General features: G+C 39.5%; 3 protein-coding genes across 7 annotated transcripts; 1 reads left to right on the plus strand and 2 right to left on the minus strand.

Annotated features, from left to right (window-relative positions):
- Positions 1-766: 766 nt before the first annotated feature.
- On the minus strand, positions 767-13,089 carry nr1h3 (nuclear receptor subfamily 1, group H, member 3). 5 transcript variants are annotated; one of them, XM_062470793.1, is made up of 11 exons: positions 12,990-13,089; positions 9,752-9,959; positions 8,417-8,499; positions 7,278-7,490; positions 6,758-7,024; positions 6,241-6,446; positions 5,774-5,953; positions 5,128-5,227; positions 4,470-4,583; positions 4,178-4,272; positions 767-3,903 (listed from the first exon to the last, which is right to left on the minus strand). In XM_062470793.1, the coding sequence occupies exons 3-11, from the start codon at positions 8,457-8,459 to the stop codon at positions 3,757-3,759; spliced, it is 1,365 nt and encodes a 454-aa protein (XP_062326777.1). In that variant the 5' UTR covers positions 8,460-8,499; positions 9,752-9,959; positions 12,990-13,089; the 3' UTR covers positions 767-3,756. The 5 variants fall into 5 exon arrangements, with proteins under 5 accessions (XP_062326777.1, XP_062326775.1, XP_062326776.1 ...); XM_062470791.1 differs by lacking the exon at positions 12,990-13,089 and adding an exon at positions 12,316-12,477; XM_062470792.1 differs by lacking the exon at positions 12,990-13,089 and adding an exon at positions 10,194-10,482.
- A 295-nt stretch (positions 13,090-13,384) lies between these two features.
- Positions 13,385-16,320, plus strand: arl14ep (ADP-ribosylation factor-like 14 effector protein). The gene is made up of 5 exons (XM_062471621.1): positions 13,385-13,554; positions 13,965-14,160; positions 14,551-14,670; positions 15,374-15,435; positions 15,763-16,320. The coding sequence occupies exons 1-5, from the start codon at positions 13,484-13,486 to the stop codon at positions 15,989-15,991; spliced, it is 678 nt and encodes a 225-aa protein (XP_062327605.1). The 5' UTR covers positions 13,385-13,483; the 3' UTR covers positions 15,992-16,320.
- Positions 16,321-16,820: 500 nt separating this feature from the next.
- On the minus strand, positions 16,821-17,655 carry fshb (follicle stimulating hormone subunit beta). The gene is made up of 2 exons (XM_062471622.1): positions 17,374-17,655; positions 16,821-17,163 (listed from the first exon to the last, which is right to left on the minus strand). The coding sequence occupies exons 1-2, from the start codon at positions 17,545-17,547 to the stop codon at positions 16,945-16,947; spliced, it is 393 nt and encodes a 130-aa protein (XP_062327606.1). The 5' UTR covers positions 17,548-17,655; the 3' UTR covers positions 16,821-16,944.
- Between the last annotated feature and the right edge of the window lie 1,551 nt (positions 17,656-19,206).

Here is a 19,206-nt window from a genome sequence, read left to right on the forward strand (position 1 = left end):
TATGCATAGAATACCTCTCTACATTACACAGCTCAAACCACTGTCAGTGGCATTGACATTAAAGGCAACTGCATAATACCCAAACATGCATTTAAAATTATCAATCATTATTTAACATTTTATTCAGATTGTTAACGCTAAACTCAAATTATTGAAAATATGATGCGAGAATATTGGAAAAATATGATTTCTCCATCTTTCAAACAAATCAAAGTAGGCTTTAGTATTTTGTCAAGATTTTAATTTATACATAAAGCAGAATATACAGTCTTAAGGAATTACAATATTAAAATAGGTCTGGATTTCTATATCAACATTGTTTACATTTTTACTCTAGAATAATTAAGTTTTGCACTCCAGTCTATACTTATTTACATTCAACTAACTTTGTTAGCCATCTACTACAGTAACATGTTCCAAACAATCAATTTTGACTGAAGAACCACACCATTTCATCACATACCTTGTGGTTAATGCTGAAATAACGTAATTTCAGTGTAGCCAACAATCATTCTAAAATGTTCATGAAGATATTCGTTCATGAAGATATTCTTTCACCAATAAACCACATCCATTCTGGTCTTTTTCTGGGGGCCAGGTGGTTTTGAGGCTGATGTTTGACCTGCCTCTGAGCCTTCTTGAAGTCACATCCCTGATACAATGGCTACATTGGAATTCGCCGGAAATGCAACGACAGATGTAATTTGATGGTGAAACTGTCTTCTTTCAAAACTTACCAAAATGCTCATGTAAGATCTGTGATTTCTCACAGAATTATTAACATTACCAATGGCCTTCTTTCACATTTACACTGGCAGTAGAACCGTAGGCAAGACAAGTGGACACTATGCTCTCCAAAGAATAAAACACTGTACAAAGCACAGTATGTGTGCATATACCATGTACACACATATTTTAGTCTGTGGGAAAGAAAGGAGCTTTGAGGTTCAAACAATAACATTATCATCATTCATGGAGTCAGGTCTGCAGACATTTGAAATATTGTACTGTAACTAAAATACAGTAAGCAAACAGGATACTGTGAAATATATTATGTAAATACTTTGTCACATTTGCATGGATCTTTCTTGATTCACTGAGCCCCTTTCCCCCACCTAATTGTTTTATATTAAGAGTCCCCTTGTTACTTATACTTGATATCTGTGCAGTTTATTCCATAGTAATCTTATTTGGTTAACAAAAATCTCTGACACACTATTTCAAATTATTACAGTCAAGTATAGTAAAGAATGGAGCCACGATCAAAAACAACTGTACTTCATTCCTAATAAGGATAGTTAATATTGTCTTTGATAAATTACAATAACATAAAAACTATTAAGAGTTGATTTGAAAGAAATATTCATAAAATGTAAGCCACAAAGTTGATCAACAAAAATAAGTACAACAAGTTTGAGTAGTACTATGTCAGTGAACACTTATTTGTCATTCAGCTGGAGTTTGCCATTTTTTGGTTGATAATGAGACTATACCAACCTTAGTTGAACCGACTAGTTCAATGTATTTGTTGTTGTAGTGGTTATTGGTAAGTGTTAAAATAATTTCAACTGTTTATACATATACCAACACCTATGACAGGTAGTTAAACATAAAAAATAAATTAAAAAAATACCATGCAAAACAGAATTATCTGGATTTAGTAGACTAAGCATCAATGAGAAGCAATATGTTTGAAGCCAAAGTGACTAGAACGACCTTGGAGAAAACAGATTCAGATTACTAAACCATTAGGCCTAACTGCTAAAGTAAAACATGTAGGAATGCACATCTCCCTGGGAATGCTTTTTAGACATTGAGTTAAAAAAGCAGCAATATCAAAACTTTAAATTGAGGTTACATTAACTACCACATAAATGCATAGCAAAAGCAAAAACATTGTAGGTACATTGGAAATGCTATATGGTAAAATAGTATTAAGTGTTAGCCGTACAAGTTATTACAAAATGTAAGGTGGCACAGTATGGGGAAGGGGTGTAAGTGGTTGTTCTAAAGGGGCAGTTGACAAAGGTTGTGTCACCAAAACAAGATCAATGTTAACATCCACTTACTCCTGGAAACCCCATCATCCCCCCATCCTCATGTTCCTCTTGTGTAACATGTACCTCTAAATCAATAATAAAGTGTTCTTACTATCGTTTTTTTTATGTAGTTATTGTAACCTTAATGTAAAGTGTTGCCTAAAATATGAATGTGATACACCACTGAACAAACAACTCAACATACCTTCTTGAGTTGTGCTCAATGTTAAATCTTTGTAATGAAACTGTTTTGCCCAATCGCTGCAACCACATACACGGATGCAGTTTTTGTAGACCAACCGACTGACAGTGAGCTATTGATCTGCTAGTCACAGCTAATAACTACTCTCTAATGGGTCTAATGAAACCTCACGCAAGGCTGTATAACAAATGGTTTATGAGTTATGAAAAGGGGAGTTGCTAAAATGTGTGGGAAGGGTGAGAATAACACACCAGTGAAAATGGAACTCCACTGACTCCAAGGATACCTCCCACAGTGTGTGGCTAAAGTGTAGGACTGACAATTTTTGCAAGGCTTTACGACAAACAGTTTTTAAGTTACAAAGGGATGTGGCAAAATAGTGTGTGTGTCGATGTGTGTCTTTCTACCAAGATTGGCCATATTATGTGAATACATTGCCTTTTTGTCATAGGCCACTCCCACTGCCATACCCCAACTTAGCCAATTGGCATGAACACTAACACACCTTCACACAGACTTGACGTCCACTCCAAAGTTTTTGCCTCCTAAAAACTGTGGCCACCAAAGGGTTGAGAAATGTTTGAGAACCGACTGACCAATCGACCAACCAGAGCTGTTGATCACAGCTAAAAAGCTTTAAAGTACAAAACGAAACCAGTCAAGTGTGTGAGGACTCATCTTGTTAGTCATATATTCGGTGATGACAGCGAAGTATTGCTTTGTTGTGCATTAAAAGTGTGTTGATTGTACAATTAATTGTAGGTTTCAATATTGGCTTGCTAAATATGTCCTTCAAGATTGTTTGTACATGAACAAAACATTTTTGGACATTTATGACCTTTGAAATTTTTGGAGGAGACAACTTAAGTAGTAGAGCGTGGAGCAATATCTATCAAAACATAATTATACCTGTAATCAATCAGAATTATTGTCCTGCTCTGAAAAGCAAACCACTAACTGTTCTATAACAAAGCACAACACAATCCAGAAGACCTACCCATTAACTAATCATCACAAGAACAAGACATCTCTTTCCAACAGGTCTCATACCACTGTTTCCTATCCTTTGGAACACAGGGGCAATAATATTACTTTTTTGTAGTTTGTGGCCCTCATCCACACATTGGATTGTAAGCAAGCTATAGAAAATATCTGCACAAAATGTTAATGGTTGACATTCACAGATAACACGGGCCAGTCATAGCACATAGAAGGCCCATCGGCAGCAGTCTCACATATAGGCCCCTCTCAACAAAGGATGAGTTAGGGCAGGATGACCAAGTGAACTACCATCAAATCACTCCCCATCAAGCAATTTACAGTCACCCTGTCGGTATGAGAGTGGGGCATTGCCATCTTGCCAAACCTCAAAGAAGCAGAAATAGAAAACATAAAAAGGACTAAATCCATCAATCGAGTAAAAACGAGAGCTGAGGAGCCTGGGAGATGCACTGTTATTTTCAGGTCCACTTAAGATGTCCAAAATGTTTCAAATTGTCCCACGGTATTGGAGGGTCACTCATGGACATCCCAGATTTCAGAAAGCAGTGGGGGGAGTTTCTTGTCTTGAAGGCGTAGTGCGAAGACTTGCTCTGAGTGGACACTGCTGAGAGTGCGGAGACTCACCAGCTTCATGAGCATGCGAGGAAACATCAAGTGGTCCTATAGGATGAGGAGATTCAAATGAAGGTGTTGCATCAATTCATTCATTCATGTATAATAAATATTTCTCTAGGTAACATTGATACACATTGAGAAGGTACCAAGTGTCAAACCCTGTTTTGGTCTTTGTAACTTCATTGTACAATAGTACGCACCTCATACTGCCAAGAAACAGAACCAGCCATGATCTAATGCACTCACAACAACTTGTGGACAGTTGTACTTCTATGCAAGAGGGTATTTCTAATCATGTCTCTACTAGGAGGTAACTTACGTTTGGTCTCTTTATCATGATGTAAGAGCGCAGTGCATCCACATACGGTTGCTGAAGACGTTCCACTAGGTCATGATCCTGAACATTGGGCCGATCTGGAGAAGACACCAACAATTATATTCATAAATACACTCACATTTTGAGTGATCCTGTCTTTTCTTTTTCCCTCCATCATCAATATATCCTCCTTGACACCACCTTTCTTTTGTGTACCAGGGATAATAGGATGTTCTGCAATAGCATCTAGTATGAGCACAATCAAAAGTCCCTTCGCTAGCCCTTGATGTCTGACCTGCAGAGAAGATGTTGATTGCGATAAGCAGAGCATACTCCGCCTCATCCAGGTGCAGGTCGTTCATTCCCTTGGAGAACTCAAAGATTGGGTTAATGAACTCAAACTGAAGCCCTAATGAAATGAAGCAAAACAAGACAAAAAAGGTTGTCAAAACAAAATAATTAAATGCTTGCTTTCAGGAACAACATGTGTGCCAGTAATGATGCTTTATGAGGGTGCAGGATAGAATTCAGCAGGAAGGATATTCTCAGCAGGCAACTAGAAACTGAAAAACAAGATTTTATATTTTGGGAGCTGCTTAAGTAAATTCAGTTACCCATGTAACATTCTCAAAAGGTCTTGTGAATTGTTGTTTTTGTTTGTAGCCCATAATTTCACATTTTCCCTTCTGGTGGGGGAAGTTAATCAAATTTACATTAAAAACCTTGGTAGTGATCTCTGGCATAGCTTTATATTGTTTTCAAATAAGCTAATGGGTCGAAATGAAGGAAACCAAACCTTCAGTGATGATTGAAGACAACAAAACATGCAATGCATGCAAAACAATGCAAAACAATGCATTATGGCATTACAAATAGAAAATTACAATACTTCAGGGCCTGCTATCTGAAAGTGACAACAATGTACAACTGACAATGGTAGTAAGACACTGCACCTGCTTTGGCAAAATCCTCTTTGTTATAACTGAAATCCTTTAGAAACGTGATGCTCTCAATTGCAGGGTTGTATCGCCGTGATGTCTCAAGCAGCATGATCTGCAGAAGAATCACAACATTTTACTGAGTGGAACATCCTGCAGGTTGTAATTTGCATGCATGTCAATAGACAATTCCAAACATTCCCTGCAGAATGAAGGGGGGGGGGGGTCAGCCATGTTGATCAGTGTCGGATCTTCATGTCAATATTTCTCCTTTCTGGTCAATAAACCTCAGATAAATACATGGAAAACTGCAGTAGACTTGATGTTCCCAATTGCTGATTTATATAAATCTAATGCTTAGCCAAACTTCTCAATTACTTATGTTGAAATAAATATAAGTAGATAACATGGTGACCATTTTACATTGTCTCATGTTTTGATATGCATAGTCTAGTATCTTATCACCCTTCAGCAAAGCATTTTCAAATTTAAAATTCTGAATATAAGAAATATCAAGACAATCAAGGCTTCATTATGTCATATTTCATCAACCCTAGAGGGTGCTCTTGGGTCAATGATAACACATTTATATAGATAGTTATTCTATCTGTCTTTTTGACAATACAATGTAGTGCACCACTACAAAATTCACTCAACTCACCTCAATGGTTGAGGTTTTGAGCAGGGCAATCTGGTCCTCTCGAGTTAGCTCCAGGAAACCTGGAAGCTGCTTAGCAAAATCAACTATCTCCTGGACCGACATGATGGCTAGCTCTGTGAAGTGGGCAAAGCGCTGCTGCCGCACCTCTCTGTTCTGTGGGTCCTGACTCTGCGGCCAGGGCTTGAGAGGAAACAACACATAGTGTGATTGAAGAAGATCAAAGAGGCTCAGAAGCTCATCGGTAATCAAAGAGATTGAACTATGAGCCCCTGAACCGGCAAACATTCATGAACAGGCTGCTGTGAAGCATATTTAGCCAATATCAATACTGAACCAGGGCAGGTTGTCAGGTTTGTGCAACTAACACAACATCTCAGCCACTCAAGTCTATATGAGAAAGTTCAGATATATATATTTTCATCAGGTCGTTGTTTGAGCAGTGGACATCATGGTCGGCAAACACTCACTGTGACTTTGGGTCGGTCAATGAAGGACCTCTTGTTGCATTGCTTCTGCATGGCCACCAGCTTCTCAATCATCTCCAGCTGTTCGGGAGCTAGCGTGGGCACCTCCAGCGGCAGGGTGGGTGTCACCACCGCCGACGGGCGCGCGGTCTCGTCCTCGTGCTGCTTCTTCATTTTCTTTAGCCGGATCTGCTCCTCAGACAGTACGCCTACAACGCAACATGACTTAGTCTAGTCACTGCGGAACACTGTGAAAGTCTTACTCCAACTTGTTTACTGCACACAGCCATGATGGACGTCACGTCATAATGGCAGGCTGTCATGCTTCCACAAAACAACCAAAAAACACTGTTACAATCAAAGTATACAAATCTACAGAATTGGGCGGGGGGGGGGGGGGGGGATTTATTTTCGAAATAGCTTTATGTTTCTCCTAACTTCTATGCATGTACTGTACATATTTACTGACCAAACAGTAAATGTGGAATTTTAAGTGGCACAAATGGTGGTTATCACTCACACTGCTCTCGCATGCCTGCTTCACGGCACTTGCGCAGGCGGCACTGCTGGCACTTGCGTCGCATGTACATGTCCATCTCACAGCGGCCGTTGTTTTTGCACGAGTACTGGGCGCTCTTGATGACACTGCGGCGGAAGAAACCCTTGCAGCCCTCACAGCTCAGCACATTGTAGTGGAAACCTGAAGCCTTGTCCCCACAGACACTGCACACTTCGTTCCCCAGCATCTTAGGAGCTGGCCCTTTCTTCCTCTTCACTGGCTGGCCATCTGAGGGCAACAAGGTTGAGTTTTAAGATATTACTGAACATAATTCCATGATGAATCTATGATTAAAATACAAAACCGTTCAATACAGAACTATAAATGATCCTCAAGTGCACGTTTGCATTGTTTTGACCAAGAAATAATGCTATGGCACCGACAGTATATGGCAAGTCATAATTCCTTAGTTATCCTATGCATTGAAGACAGTACAACCTGTTTGATGACACCAGCAATACATCAAGGACACCATACATACCAGTGTTTGCAGGTATGTCTCCTGCTGCTGGATCTGACTTCATGTCACTGGGCTCCATGTGCAGAGGGTTGCTCATCTCAGCCAGCAAGGGCCCATTCTGTGAGGGACTGGAAAACTTGGAAGGGGGGGGCAGATCCAGTGGAAGGACAATTTCATTTTTCACTTCGATAGTGCCGCTCTTGTCACCCGTGCATTCCAACACCTTACTCTCACCTGCGAAATGGAGAGAATAAGGTTAGTATATAATGGCTTATAGTACCTTTGGCAAGTTTCAGAACCATAAGCTTTTTCCACATTTTGTTGCATTTCAAACTTAATCTAACAAAAACTGAAGTGTCTTTTTTTGTTTACACAAGTACAGAACCTTTGCTATGGCACCAATTGTCCTAAGGCTCTAAATTAATCTCAAATATTTTGATCCTCCTTAAGATGTCTCTAGAACTTTATTGGACTCCACAGGTGGAAAAATGTAGTGACTGGACATTTAGAAAGCCAGCCACCTTTCCAAACACAGTCCCACAGTGCATGTAAGAGCAAAAACCAAGCCACATATTCTAATAAATTCTCCATAGACCTTTGGAGAAGGTTATTAAATGTTCACAGTGGGATCATAAGGAGAGGTAAGAAGTTTGGAACAACCAAGATTCATCCTAGATCTGGTTGTTGCTGTACAGATGGGAAAACTTGCACTCCATCAATCAGGCCTTGGTCAAGTGGCAAAAAGACACTCAAGTAAATGGCATGTGACAGCTGCCTGGAGTTTTCCAAATGACACTTAAAGGACTGAGAGGATAAAGAAACAGACTTTTCTGGTCTGTTGAGAAACTTGAACTCATTGGTTGGTATACTAGCACTATGAGTGGTACCGCTCATCACCTGGCTAGTGCCCGTCAGGTGAAACATGGAGGGGAAGTACGGTAGGAAATGCTTTTCAGGCGCAATGATTGGGAGACCTGTGAAATGAAAATCATTTCTCAACCTGCTTCTACAAAGCTTCTACAAAGTACTGAATAAACTTCCAGAATGCTCATGTAAAAGTTCTTGTTGAACTGGCCTACATCAATAAGGCTCTGTACTTCACATCTTAAAACAACAAATAGGCAAACGTAATCCAAACTCAACTAGTGGGGGAATCTTACCATGACCAACATCTGTGAAGTCAGTCGCAGAGAGTGTTGACATCTTCTGCACAGCAGCTTGTCATTACGAACTTAATCTGCACCTTTAAGGAGAAATACAAGAGTAAATGAGAGATGCTGTAGAAATCTTTTTATGAAGCAAAGGTTTTTCTTAAGCATTGTTGGTTACTGGGTGGATGCCTATTCATTAGAACAACCTAATATAAAAAAAAAATGTTACAGATGTATGTTCTCATGTGAAAAAAGTTATTATTGTGTGTGAGTCAGTATTTAATGTGTGCTCTTCTTCGCTTCGTAGATTCTTGAACTGTCAAGCAGTAAATTGCCATCAGACAGTATACATTCCCATCATCATCCCAACAGACAAAGTTCAGGTTATCTTATCTAATCTCAAACTATTTAATTGTAGGTTACAATGTGGGTCAGGAATTGTGTAGGTTTTTCTACAAAAAACAGTAACTTTGCCTGGCGTGTGCATGTCCAGTGTAAGTGATTAAAAAGAAAACGTGGAAGATGTGAATAGGAAGCAGAAGAGGCGAAAAGGGAGAAACTAAAATGTATTAAATATGGAATATGCCTATGAGAACAGAGTTCAAGGCCTGAAATAAATCTACTGTGCCATCATAAGTATACAGTCAATGCTCAGAAACGGGAAATACATGTCTTGTTAACAAGAACTGGAAAATAATAGGCTTGTTAGACATAATTACTAACAAGCTTATTAATAATAAATAAATAATGGGTAGTAAGACAGGTATATAGTCATGTTTACAGTTAATTTGGAGTGGTTAAAATGAGAAAAGTGGTCGAACAGGTAGAAGTGGTTGATGAAGAAAGTTATCTGGTCACAACTCAGGGCAATAAAGTATTGAAAAAATATATAGGCTATAACCTGACCTTTGTGAGTACAATGGCCTCATATTACCGCTTCCTAAACTTGAGTCATGACATTTCTGTAAAGGCATACCAGAATCTGGTATGCTACTCTAAATGTGCCAAAATGAGAAGAAATGTCACAGATCATGAAATCAAACATTGTGATTGTTTGCCAGATATTGACTGTCAGAAAACTGTACAAAATGTTAACAGTTTAAGCTATGCTGTTCTTTCAAGTATCTGTGCATAATACTATATAAAATATTAGAATATTAAATTAATCTAGACTTGGCCTAAATCAAGAGCTGTACCAACACTGGGAATGTCAGGTCTTAAATCCAAGGCAATCGTTTTTTTGTCTAATATAGCACCAGTTTAGTGTGTCCCATAACCTTTTTGGACAGCAAATTGAATGACTGTTATTCAGTGAGAAAAAGAAACACATGGGGTTCAACTTACCACTCTAGAAATGTGTTATGATCTTTCCATCTTGCCCACGTGAGACCAAAACTCAAGTCAGACCCTTCAGTTGGTTTGTCTTGACACGTTACTGATTAGGATACCTGGCTTTTTTGTGAGTGTTTTTCGTCACGAAAACACAAACCAATATCTTGAGGAGATAAAAGCTAAAAGGGAGGGAGAGAGGAGCAATCACTATCACTGCATCCTGTGGGGAGCAGAGAAGAAACAGAGAAAGAGGGAAGGGAGGGGAGGGGAAGGAGGGGTGAAAACAGGAACAGAAGAGGTTACTATCGGTCGTTTGCATTGCTCTGAAATCCCCACTGGGCCCTATTCACAAGTTTTTTTCCAATGTAAGTGTCTGAGCAGTCAATTTTCACAAACACCCGGACAGCTACCTGCATGAAAAATGTATACAAGTTTTAACATGAAAGGGGCTTACCTAAATAAGTATTCCTTTAAAAAAAAAAACACATGTAGGGTAGGCCTCAAGAAAACCCTAACCAAATGACTCCAACACACACTTATAACATAGACTACACAGATACTACAAGATTGGATCCTCACTCATACCTCATCCTCCCTGAATGAATCACAGTCCAAACAGCTGTGTACAGTGCATTACATCAGCCACAGGGGCTCTTACTCTCAAAGACCATGCACACTTGCCGGGGGGGAGAAGGGGGGGGAGTCCATGTCAGAGAGAAGTGATCAGATTATTGTTGTGAACAAAAATCATGCATTCGTAAATACAAGGGTGCAAAACAGTGGGTTACAGAGTAGGAATTTTGTGAAAAAATGTGTTGGGGCAAATAAATAAATAAGAATCATCAACCATGTAAAATGAAAAATGGAGTGGCATTCAAGGAAAAAATATGACTGGATTATGGTCCTATAAGGATGCTTGAAAGATAGATAGCGCACTTGAGTTAACTGGGCCAATGGCGAGTTCTTAAAAGTTCAGTCATTTAGATCAGGTTAACACAGGCTTTGACCTCAAGTAACACCCCTTGCTCGTTTTCTCTCCAAGTCCAATGTTCTGTACAGCTTATCTGTCACAGGTACCTTTGCCCCAATGGTAGCTTTCAAAGACTGATGGAAAATAAATCAAAAGTGCCATCACGATAGTCTAGTCCTAGTGTGAATCTCAATATTTGAATATTCAGGTCTAAAAAGATAATTTCATCAGGCCATCTTAAACTTGTTTGTAAATAGAGATTTTTAGGGTAGATACAAATAGGATGTATGGTTTATTTTGATGATAAATCATGACATCTACTTTGGATGACCACTTTATCCTAAAAACAATCAAGTGGTAAAGATACCAAAGCTCCAAAAACAGAATTGTCTCATGGCAAGTTTCAGTACCTCCTTGCATTATAAGCACGGGTGTGTGCGTGTCATCTGGAAAGTTTTTCACTTTGTAGAACAAAAGGTTCCACAGCAAACTCGCATCAGTTCAGTGTTTTTGGTGGGAAATCTAGGTTTCTCTCATTCTCACGTCATCGGAGGTAGAAACTTTCCTTGTAAAGAACATTTTTTTACAGACTAAGCACCATGTACTAAAGTAAAATAGTTCACGACCTCTACATTTCTTCATTAAGTCAAGTTGTTATAGGAGGGTCCTAGTATTGCCAATGAAGGTTACTTCAAAAACAACCACGTAAAGAACACACACAAAAAGAAGTAGGCTAGGTCACAATCATTGACAGTCCCATGGCAATATAAATAACACATAGAAGCCGCGGTGACCTGACTCTTATTGATAACAGCTACCAACTCGTTAGAGCTAGCTAGCTAACGTTATCCAGCAATATTGTAAATTAATCCATGTCATGTCTAGAAGAGACCAGTCACCAGCTACATGGCTATAGACGCTATTCTTGTTTCGCAATCATGTCATGACAGCATTGGTCGATGTCGTTCTTCTACCATGTTCAAGTTAGCTATAACGTTATAAGGACAGAGCTATAGCTCTGCTCTGTCCTTATAACGTTATAACCAACTAACCAGCAACATAGGTCTGTTTATCTAGCAGGCTAAACATCAACATTGTAGTTGTTAAGGCATATTGCTAGCTTTCTACCTTTCAGGTACTCACTTACTGCAACTTTTCCAGGCAAAGTCTGTGCATAATAGCCGCGAAGCTAGTAACAAGTGTTCATAATAATAATATACAGTAGAGGCTGGATAGTTCGTCAAATGTTCTAAACATTCGTGTTTTGCCAGCCAGCACGACGATACATGTTCTCTTTAGCTAAAAATGTCAGGCCCCTCACCAAAAAACACATAACTAGCTTGCTATTTAATAAGTTATGTCAGTCAAGTTAAAATCTAGATACTGTACTAGTGGCTACTACTAAGCTAGCTAGTACTACAACAGAGACCACTAGTCTAGCTACAAGGTTTGGCTACATAGTACGTTGGCTTATCATTACTACCAGGGTGTTCCCTGACTATGAGGGTAAATACATGTTGTCTAAATCTCATTGAGACAAAGATAACTTTTCATTCCCCAAAAATTAGTTTGAAGGCTTATCTGACAGTTTGTAACCGATAGTTACCCCGTGCTGTGGTTCCAGGCGATGCTAACAATTAGCAAGCAGTGAACGCAGCTCTTTGGATCATGTGACACTCAAGCAGGAAATGGTCAAGTAGTCGCAAGCTGGGCTGGGTGACTGCGGCCATAGATATCTATGACTGCGGCTATGGGTCGGTCGCGAAAGCAGAATTTCCTTACAAGCTAATTTAAATCACGTCAACTTGCTTCCTGGCGGTTTTAAAGTAAAATGACACCGCTATCAAACCATTGCTACACCATAGATTCGTAATCATTGTGATAAATAAAGGTTAAACATAATTATTTCCTACATTAGTGAACGTGTCTGTTTTTGACGTCACTGAGACATGTTTTGCTAGCTTGAATGAGCCTGGCTATCATTAATGGCAATAAGGATCGGGGGGAAATACAGCAATGGGGTTCGCGAACGGTTATGGCTTGGAAGAAAGTGTTGCTTATGCTAATTATGTATATCTGCTTCAACAGGACATTTTAAGCCTACTTTTATGTAGTGAACGATTGTATCCTGTAGGTGGTGTAGTATTTGTCTCGAGCGTTGTTGATGATGTGTACAACTTTTTTTTATAACACATACAAACGTGAAAAAACAGAAACACCATTACCCTGGAGATACCGTTATAACAGTTAAATAAATAAATAAAAAATGAAAACGTTCACCTTCAGCAATCTTCCCTGCCCTGTAGAGTAAAACTAGCGTCAAACACATTTCCTGTGTTGCGTCCAACTTGCGATTTGTCTTCAAAATAAGAGCATGTTCTAAAACCTGTGATTGGTGACAGAATCGACGCCTATGATTTTATTTAAATTAAAAATATACCTCTGATGGGGAAGGCACAAAAGATGAATTCCTGAATTAATTTCACAATTCAAATTCTACTCATTTACTTTAATCCGTATTTGTCCCAAATTGTTTATTTTCGTATGTATTTTATTCGTGTTTTGAAAGGTGTACAGTTTACCCAAATAACAAGTACCGGTATACATCTTTTTCTGGACCTTTTTTATTCTTTTAAAGAAATGAACCGGAAACGTTTCATACCAGTTCCTGCGTAATAAAAACGATTAAAAAAATACGAGTCTCAATCTGTACGCTTCCAATTCAGAAAGTTACAAAATAATTGCTGGGTCAGACACGCAAGGAGTTCGTCATCATGCCTGTAATTTGTGCAGCAACTGGTTGCACCAACAAATTTATTAAAGGATCTGAAATACGATTTTATAGGTAAGTGCACAAGCTTGTTTGCTAGCCTAGTAATATGCTGGGCGGTATTATAAGCAAGAGATCAAGTCCACGTTGTTAGGGATATTTATATAAGTGGATGCCATCACCAGCCTCTCAGATTACTTTATGATGGAGAAAGAGGCTATAGTCATATTCTGACACAAGACTGCTCCGTTCTTAGACACTGGAACAAGGGTGTAGGAACAGCAGCCTGGGACAAGGACAGGTTGATTAAACATAACAGCAAACGCATGAGCCATGCTTGTTTGTTTGTAGAAGCAGTCACTCGTGAAGCTAATTCCCCAACTAGATGGGTTTTTGTGACAATATACAGTATATAATTAACCTAAGGTCTGTTTCATTGATATTTACGAAATACTTTAATAACAAAACCTTCTTTTCCATTTTAGATTCCCTATTAGCAAACCCCAGCTTGCCACACAATGGGTACATAGCCTGGGTATGAAAAACTTCATCCCTACTCAAAACACCTGCCTCTGCTCAGAGCATTTCAGACCTGACTGTTTTCGAGACTATAACGGCAAACAGTTTCTGAGGGAGGATGCTGTGCCTACCATTTTTGGGGAAGTACAAGATGCATCAAAGGTATGTGGTACTTTATATGAAATACAATTTTGTGAATGGCATGTCATATGAACTTGGTCATACATAGATTTTGTATGCATAATAATTAAACAATAAAGGGTAGGTTGTGCTAGCTAGCCAATAATTCTGTTTGAGTTACTGTGGGTCAGATGGCTGAGCGGTTAGGGAGTTGGGCTATTAATCAGAAGGTTGTTGGTTCGATTCCTTCAAACGACGTAATGTCCTTGGGAAAGGCACTTAACAATACTTGCCTCGGGGGGAATGTCCCTGTACTTACTGTAAGTCGCTCTGGATAAGAGCGTCTGCTAAATGAATGTAATGTACTTACACATTGCATTTGTGTTAGAAGAAATGTAATGATACCAATGTTTATCACAAATATCAATGCAGATTGAGCTTAGGAAAAGGGTACCAATCATGAAGGATACCAGAATTGGAACACAGTCTGACAGAGAGAGGGCAAAGGATACTGCCAATCAAAGAAAGGACAGACGGCAGGCTGGCTTGAAGGTGAGTTGTAAAATGGGTGTATTTACATTGATAACATTTTAATTATATATTCAAAAAAGGGGATTGCATGGTAATGCTTCACAAGTTGTCTCCACAATGGTGTTCACTCAGAATAATTAAATATACAGTAGACTGCTTTCTTTTGTGTTTCTAGAAAAATAAGTTGTTATTGCAGGGACAAACCATTTCCAATACAATGGCTGAACTGTATAGTTCAGTTTTTGCACCAATTCCAAGTATAGTAGCAGTCAACCACATCTGTCTTCCTTTGTCTTCTTCATTTAGAAGGAAAACATAGGTAAAAGCCTTACTTGCGAATTAATTGTGGGAGTACTTTGTGTGAGCTACTCTCATACCAGCAGGTTTTTCATTTTTCGAATCAATGATGTGCACTCTCACACTTTTTCAAATAGAGTAGACATGGAGGCAGGCACCATGTAGGCTGAGGCATAACGGCGGCCTGGGTTCCAGCCCAGGCCCTTTACGGCATGTCATCCCCTCTCTCTCTCCCTGCATTTCCTGTCCTCTCCAAACACTATTTCTATCATAAAAATAATAAAGGCAATGCCATCAAAAAAACAGGGTAGACATTGCAATAATATTTAAAGGTTCATGATTGGTCTATTCATATTTGTTATCTGTTGCTCCTAACCCTTCACAAAGTTTTCTCACCAAAATGATTCTCTTTATTATGTTCTGTCAGGCACGAGGTGGCAGTGAGGTAACTCGAAAGAGAGGGGGAAAAGTTTCCAGCACCAGTGACAGGTAAGGATGGTTAACAAATTCCAATGCTGGAATAAATACTTTGATACTATTGTGTTTCGATTCCACCACTTTGTCACATGGGACATGTGACAAAGTGACCGTTGAGTCAATGTGTTCCAATAATGGGTACTTTTCGGTACCCATTCGGATTTGTTTTTACTTCAACTTATATGTAAATGGTATTTCTATGGCTGGCTAATAGATTGCTTTAAAGGATAGCCTCTGTAAAACTTAAGGACAGGAAATGGTACAGCAACAGAAACCAGACACGGCTGGATTCTATGGAAACTGATGCCAACTGTATGTTTTCATCTCTTCACCTAACAGGCAGAATATGGGTGCCAGGAGCAAAGTGTATGACAGCAGAGGACGGCTACTCTCATGCAACAAAGATATGTGTGACTGCTTAGATGTGGACTGCATGGGCTGCTTCTACCAATGCCCCGACTGTGGCTCACGCAAGTGCGGCGTAGAGTGCCGCTGTGACCGGAAGTGGATGTACGAGCAGGTGGAGGTGGAGGGTGGGGAAATCATTCGCAACAAATACACCCTTTAATAACTTGACTCAGGAGTGCCTATATGAAGATGGAGTTTAGTGAAAATGTTTGAATTTACAACAAAGAATATAAAGGTCTATGATTATCTTCTGGAAAATGAAAGAATGTGGTGGAGGGGTGTTCCTAGAACCAAGATCCATGATATTAAAAAAATATTGCAATATTTTTTTTTTATACTTGCGGTATGTTAATCTATTGATGTGTACACAAGTTAAACCTCCAAGGTTTAGGTTTTATCTGAAAATAAGGTGGCTTTTTTGTTTTCTCGTCACAGTTACTTTCTTATAATGTATCTATGCTTGTGTTTTATAAATAAGTTGCTACCCCCCTTTGCCACTCCCTCCTTGGACACTGCAATATGTAATGCACCCATTGAGACCTTTGCTAGCCTCATATTTTCCTCTACAGTATTTCCTGTTCCATCCAGTCATGTCTTCATGATCAATGTACACCCCTACGGCATTGTGGGCAGCATGACACAGCAGTTCATCACACTAGCACAAACAAAGGCATTGCCAAGACCCACCTACAGTATATCTGAGCTTTCTTTACTTGCCTTATTGAGTATGAGCTAGGTTTTTAAAGCATGCGACTGGTGGAATCAATTTGGCATCTGAAATACTATGGGAAAACAAAAACACTAAAGTAATGAGAATGCTGCAGTGTATAGAATAATTGGAACTGGGAAAGGGGTGAGGTCACAAAATGTTATACTATTTCATAATGGATATGTCACTTTGTCATTTTTAGCAAGCTATCTGATCAGCAGATTTGGCTCATATTTTTGCAGACTGAGTACATTGAGGTAAAGGTGATACATGCAACTCATGGCTGATAATCTTTTTTATTTTCAAGTTTCAAGCATTAGAGGACACAATAATGTATTTTTCTGGCATTGCAAATAATGGCTGTACTGTATATTTATGTTAATGCTCATCAAGCAATTTTCTCTTCAGAAGGACAGGCAACTTGCCATGTCCCTGTGCATGGGATCACACGCCGTGCTGGCAATGGAACACGTTGTACATGCACAGCTCTTGGCCACAGGGTACGTTAAAACTGGGTCCACCCCAAAGGGGCAGTCTTGGATGTAGTAAGTCGCATAGGACCACTCTTTGAAGTTGCAGGTGGCCTGAGGTACCTGTACCAAAGGGCTAAAATAGTTCCAGTCCTAAGAGCAACAACAGAAATTAGATTTGTGAGAATACAGTATCTTCATATGCAAACCACCACAAGTGACTGACTGTTTTTGTGGCTTAAATCACCTGGATTCTGTATAAATAATAAATGTGACATACTATTTATTGTGAAAACATACTGGGGTATATAATGGGGTTTAAGAGTGATTTGAAGTTACATCCACCACACCCTATTTCATTACCTTGGTTTCACACATGCCGGCACAGGAGGTGGTTTCGATTGTAACAGGGTGGCTCCCACATTCTGTCTTCTCCAAGGTGATGGAGATGTTAGTTAGTTGGCAGCCAGACCCACAGTTGGATTCGGCCTTCACCAGAACAAGCAGCACTGCCATGACAACCAGCTGCATACTCATATGTGTGAAGTACAAAAATATTCCACAAGGGGACAGATTTGCCTTCAGATACCTGTCAGAGGAAGAGAATGATGAAGGATGGACTGTTCTGTGGGTGACTGATCAACCTTTTCAGTGAGAGCCAGCTGACTTACACTAGATCAATATTTTTTACAGTTAGGTCCATAAATATTTGGACATTGACACAATTTTCATCATTTTGGCTCTGTATACCACCACAATGGATTTGAAATGAAACAATCAAGATGTGCTTTAAGTGCAGACTTTCAGCTTTAATTTCAGGGTATTTACATCCAAATCAGGTGAACGGTGTAGGAATTACAACACATTTTATATGTGGCCCCCCCCTTTTTAAGGGACCAAAAATAATTGGACAAACTAACATAATCATAAATCTAATTGTCACTTTTAATACTTGGTTGCAAATCCTTTGCAGTCAATGACAGCCTGAAGTCTGGAACCCATAGACATCACCAGACGCTGGGTTTCGTCCCTGGTGATGCTCTGCCAGGCCTCTACTGCAACTGTCTTCAGTTCCTGCTTGTTCTTGGGGCATTTTCCCTTCAGTTTTGTCTTTAGCAAGTGAAATGCATGCTCAATTGGATTTAGGTCAGGTGATTGACTTGGCCATTGCAGAACATTCCACTTCTTTGCCTTAAAAAACTCTTTGGTTGCTTTCGCAGTATGCTTCGGGTCATTGTCCATCTGCACTGTGAAGCGCCGTCCTATGAGTTCTGAAGCATTTGGCTGAATCTGAGCAGATAATATTGCCAGAAACACTTCAGAATTCATCCTACTGCTTTTGTCAGCAGTCACATCATCGAAAAATACAAGGGAACCAGTTCCATTGGCAGCCACACATGCCCACACCATAACACTACCTCCACCATGCTTCACTGATGAGGTGGTATGCTTTGGATCATGAGCAGTTCCTTCCCTTCTCCATACTCTTCTCTTCCCATCATTCTGGTACAAGTTGATCTTGGTCTCATCTGTCCATAGGATGTTGTTCCAGAACTGTACAGGGTCTTTTAGATGTTTTTTGGCAAACTCTAATCTGGTCTTCCTGTTTTTGAGACTCACCAATGGTTTACATCTTGTGGTGAACCCTCTGTATTTACTCTGGTGAAGTCTTCTCTTAATTTTTAACTTTGACACAGATACGCCTACCTCCTGGAGAGTGTTCTTGATCTGGCCAACTGTTGTGAAGGGGTTTTTCTTCACCAGGGAAAGAATTCTTCTGTCATCCACCACAGTTGTTTTCTGTGGTCTTCCGGGTCTTTTGGTGTTGCTGAGCTCACCAGTGCGTTCTTTCTTTTTAAGAATGTACCAAACAGTTGATTTGGCCACACCTAATGTTTTTGCTATCTCTCTGATAGGTTTGTTTTGATTTTTCAGACTAACGATGGCTTGCTTCACTGATGGTGACAGCTATTTGGACTTCATATTGAGAGTTGACAGCAACAGATTCCAAACACAAATACCATACTTGAAATGAACTCTAGACCTTTTATCTGCTCCTTGTCAATGAAATAACAAACTCCCATGAGGGAATAACATACACCTGGCCATGGAACAGCTGAGCAGCCAATTGTCCAATTACTTTTGGTCCCTTAAAAAGGGGGGGGCCACATATAAAATGTATTGTAATTCCTACAC

Source organism: Osmerus eperlanus, chromosome 10, assembly GCF_963692335.1.
Source record: "Osmerus eperlanus chromosome 10, fOsmEpe2.1, whole genome shotgun sequence".
In the NCBI taxonomy this organism is placed as follows: domain Eukaryota; kingdom Metazoa; phylum Chordata; class Actinopteri; order Osmeriformes; family Osmeridae; genus Osmerus; species Osmerus eperlanus.

Bases quoted from the DNA above. Each gene is read 5' to 3' on its own strand.
- nr1h3 (XM_062470793.1), bottom strand. From the start codon at position 8,459: ATGTCAACACTCTCTGCGACTGACTTCACAGATGTTGGTCATG. The intron at 6,447-6,757 runs GTGAGTGATAAC...GTTGCGTTGTAG, and splicing joins AGCAGGCATGCGAGAGCAGT to GCGTACTGTCTGAGGAGCAG. The intron at 5,954-6,240 runs GTGAGTGTTTGC...TTTCCTCTCAAG, and splicing joins TTGACCGACCCAAAGTCACA to CCCTGGCCGCAGAGTCAGGA.
- arl14ep (XM_062471621.1), top strand. From the start codon at position 13,484: ATGCCTGTAATTTGTGCAGCAACTGGTTGCACCAACAAATTTATTAAA. The intron at 13,555-13,964 runs GTAAGTGCACAA...TTTCCATTTTAG, and splicing joins TCTGAAATACGATTTTATAG to ATTCCCTATTAGCAAACCCC. The intron at 15,436-15,762 runs GTAAGGATGGTT...TTCACCTAACAG, and splicing joins GTTTCCAGCACCAGTGACAG to GCAGAATATGGGTGCCAGGA.
- fshb (XM_062471622.1), bottom strand. From the start codon at position 17,547: ATGAGTATGCAGCTGGTTGTCATGGCAGTGCTGCTTGTTCTGGTGAAG. The intron at 17,164-17,373 runs GTAATGAAATAG...TGTTGCTCTTAG, and splicing joins CCGGCATGTGTGAAACCAAG to GACTGGAACTATTTTAGCCC.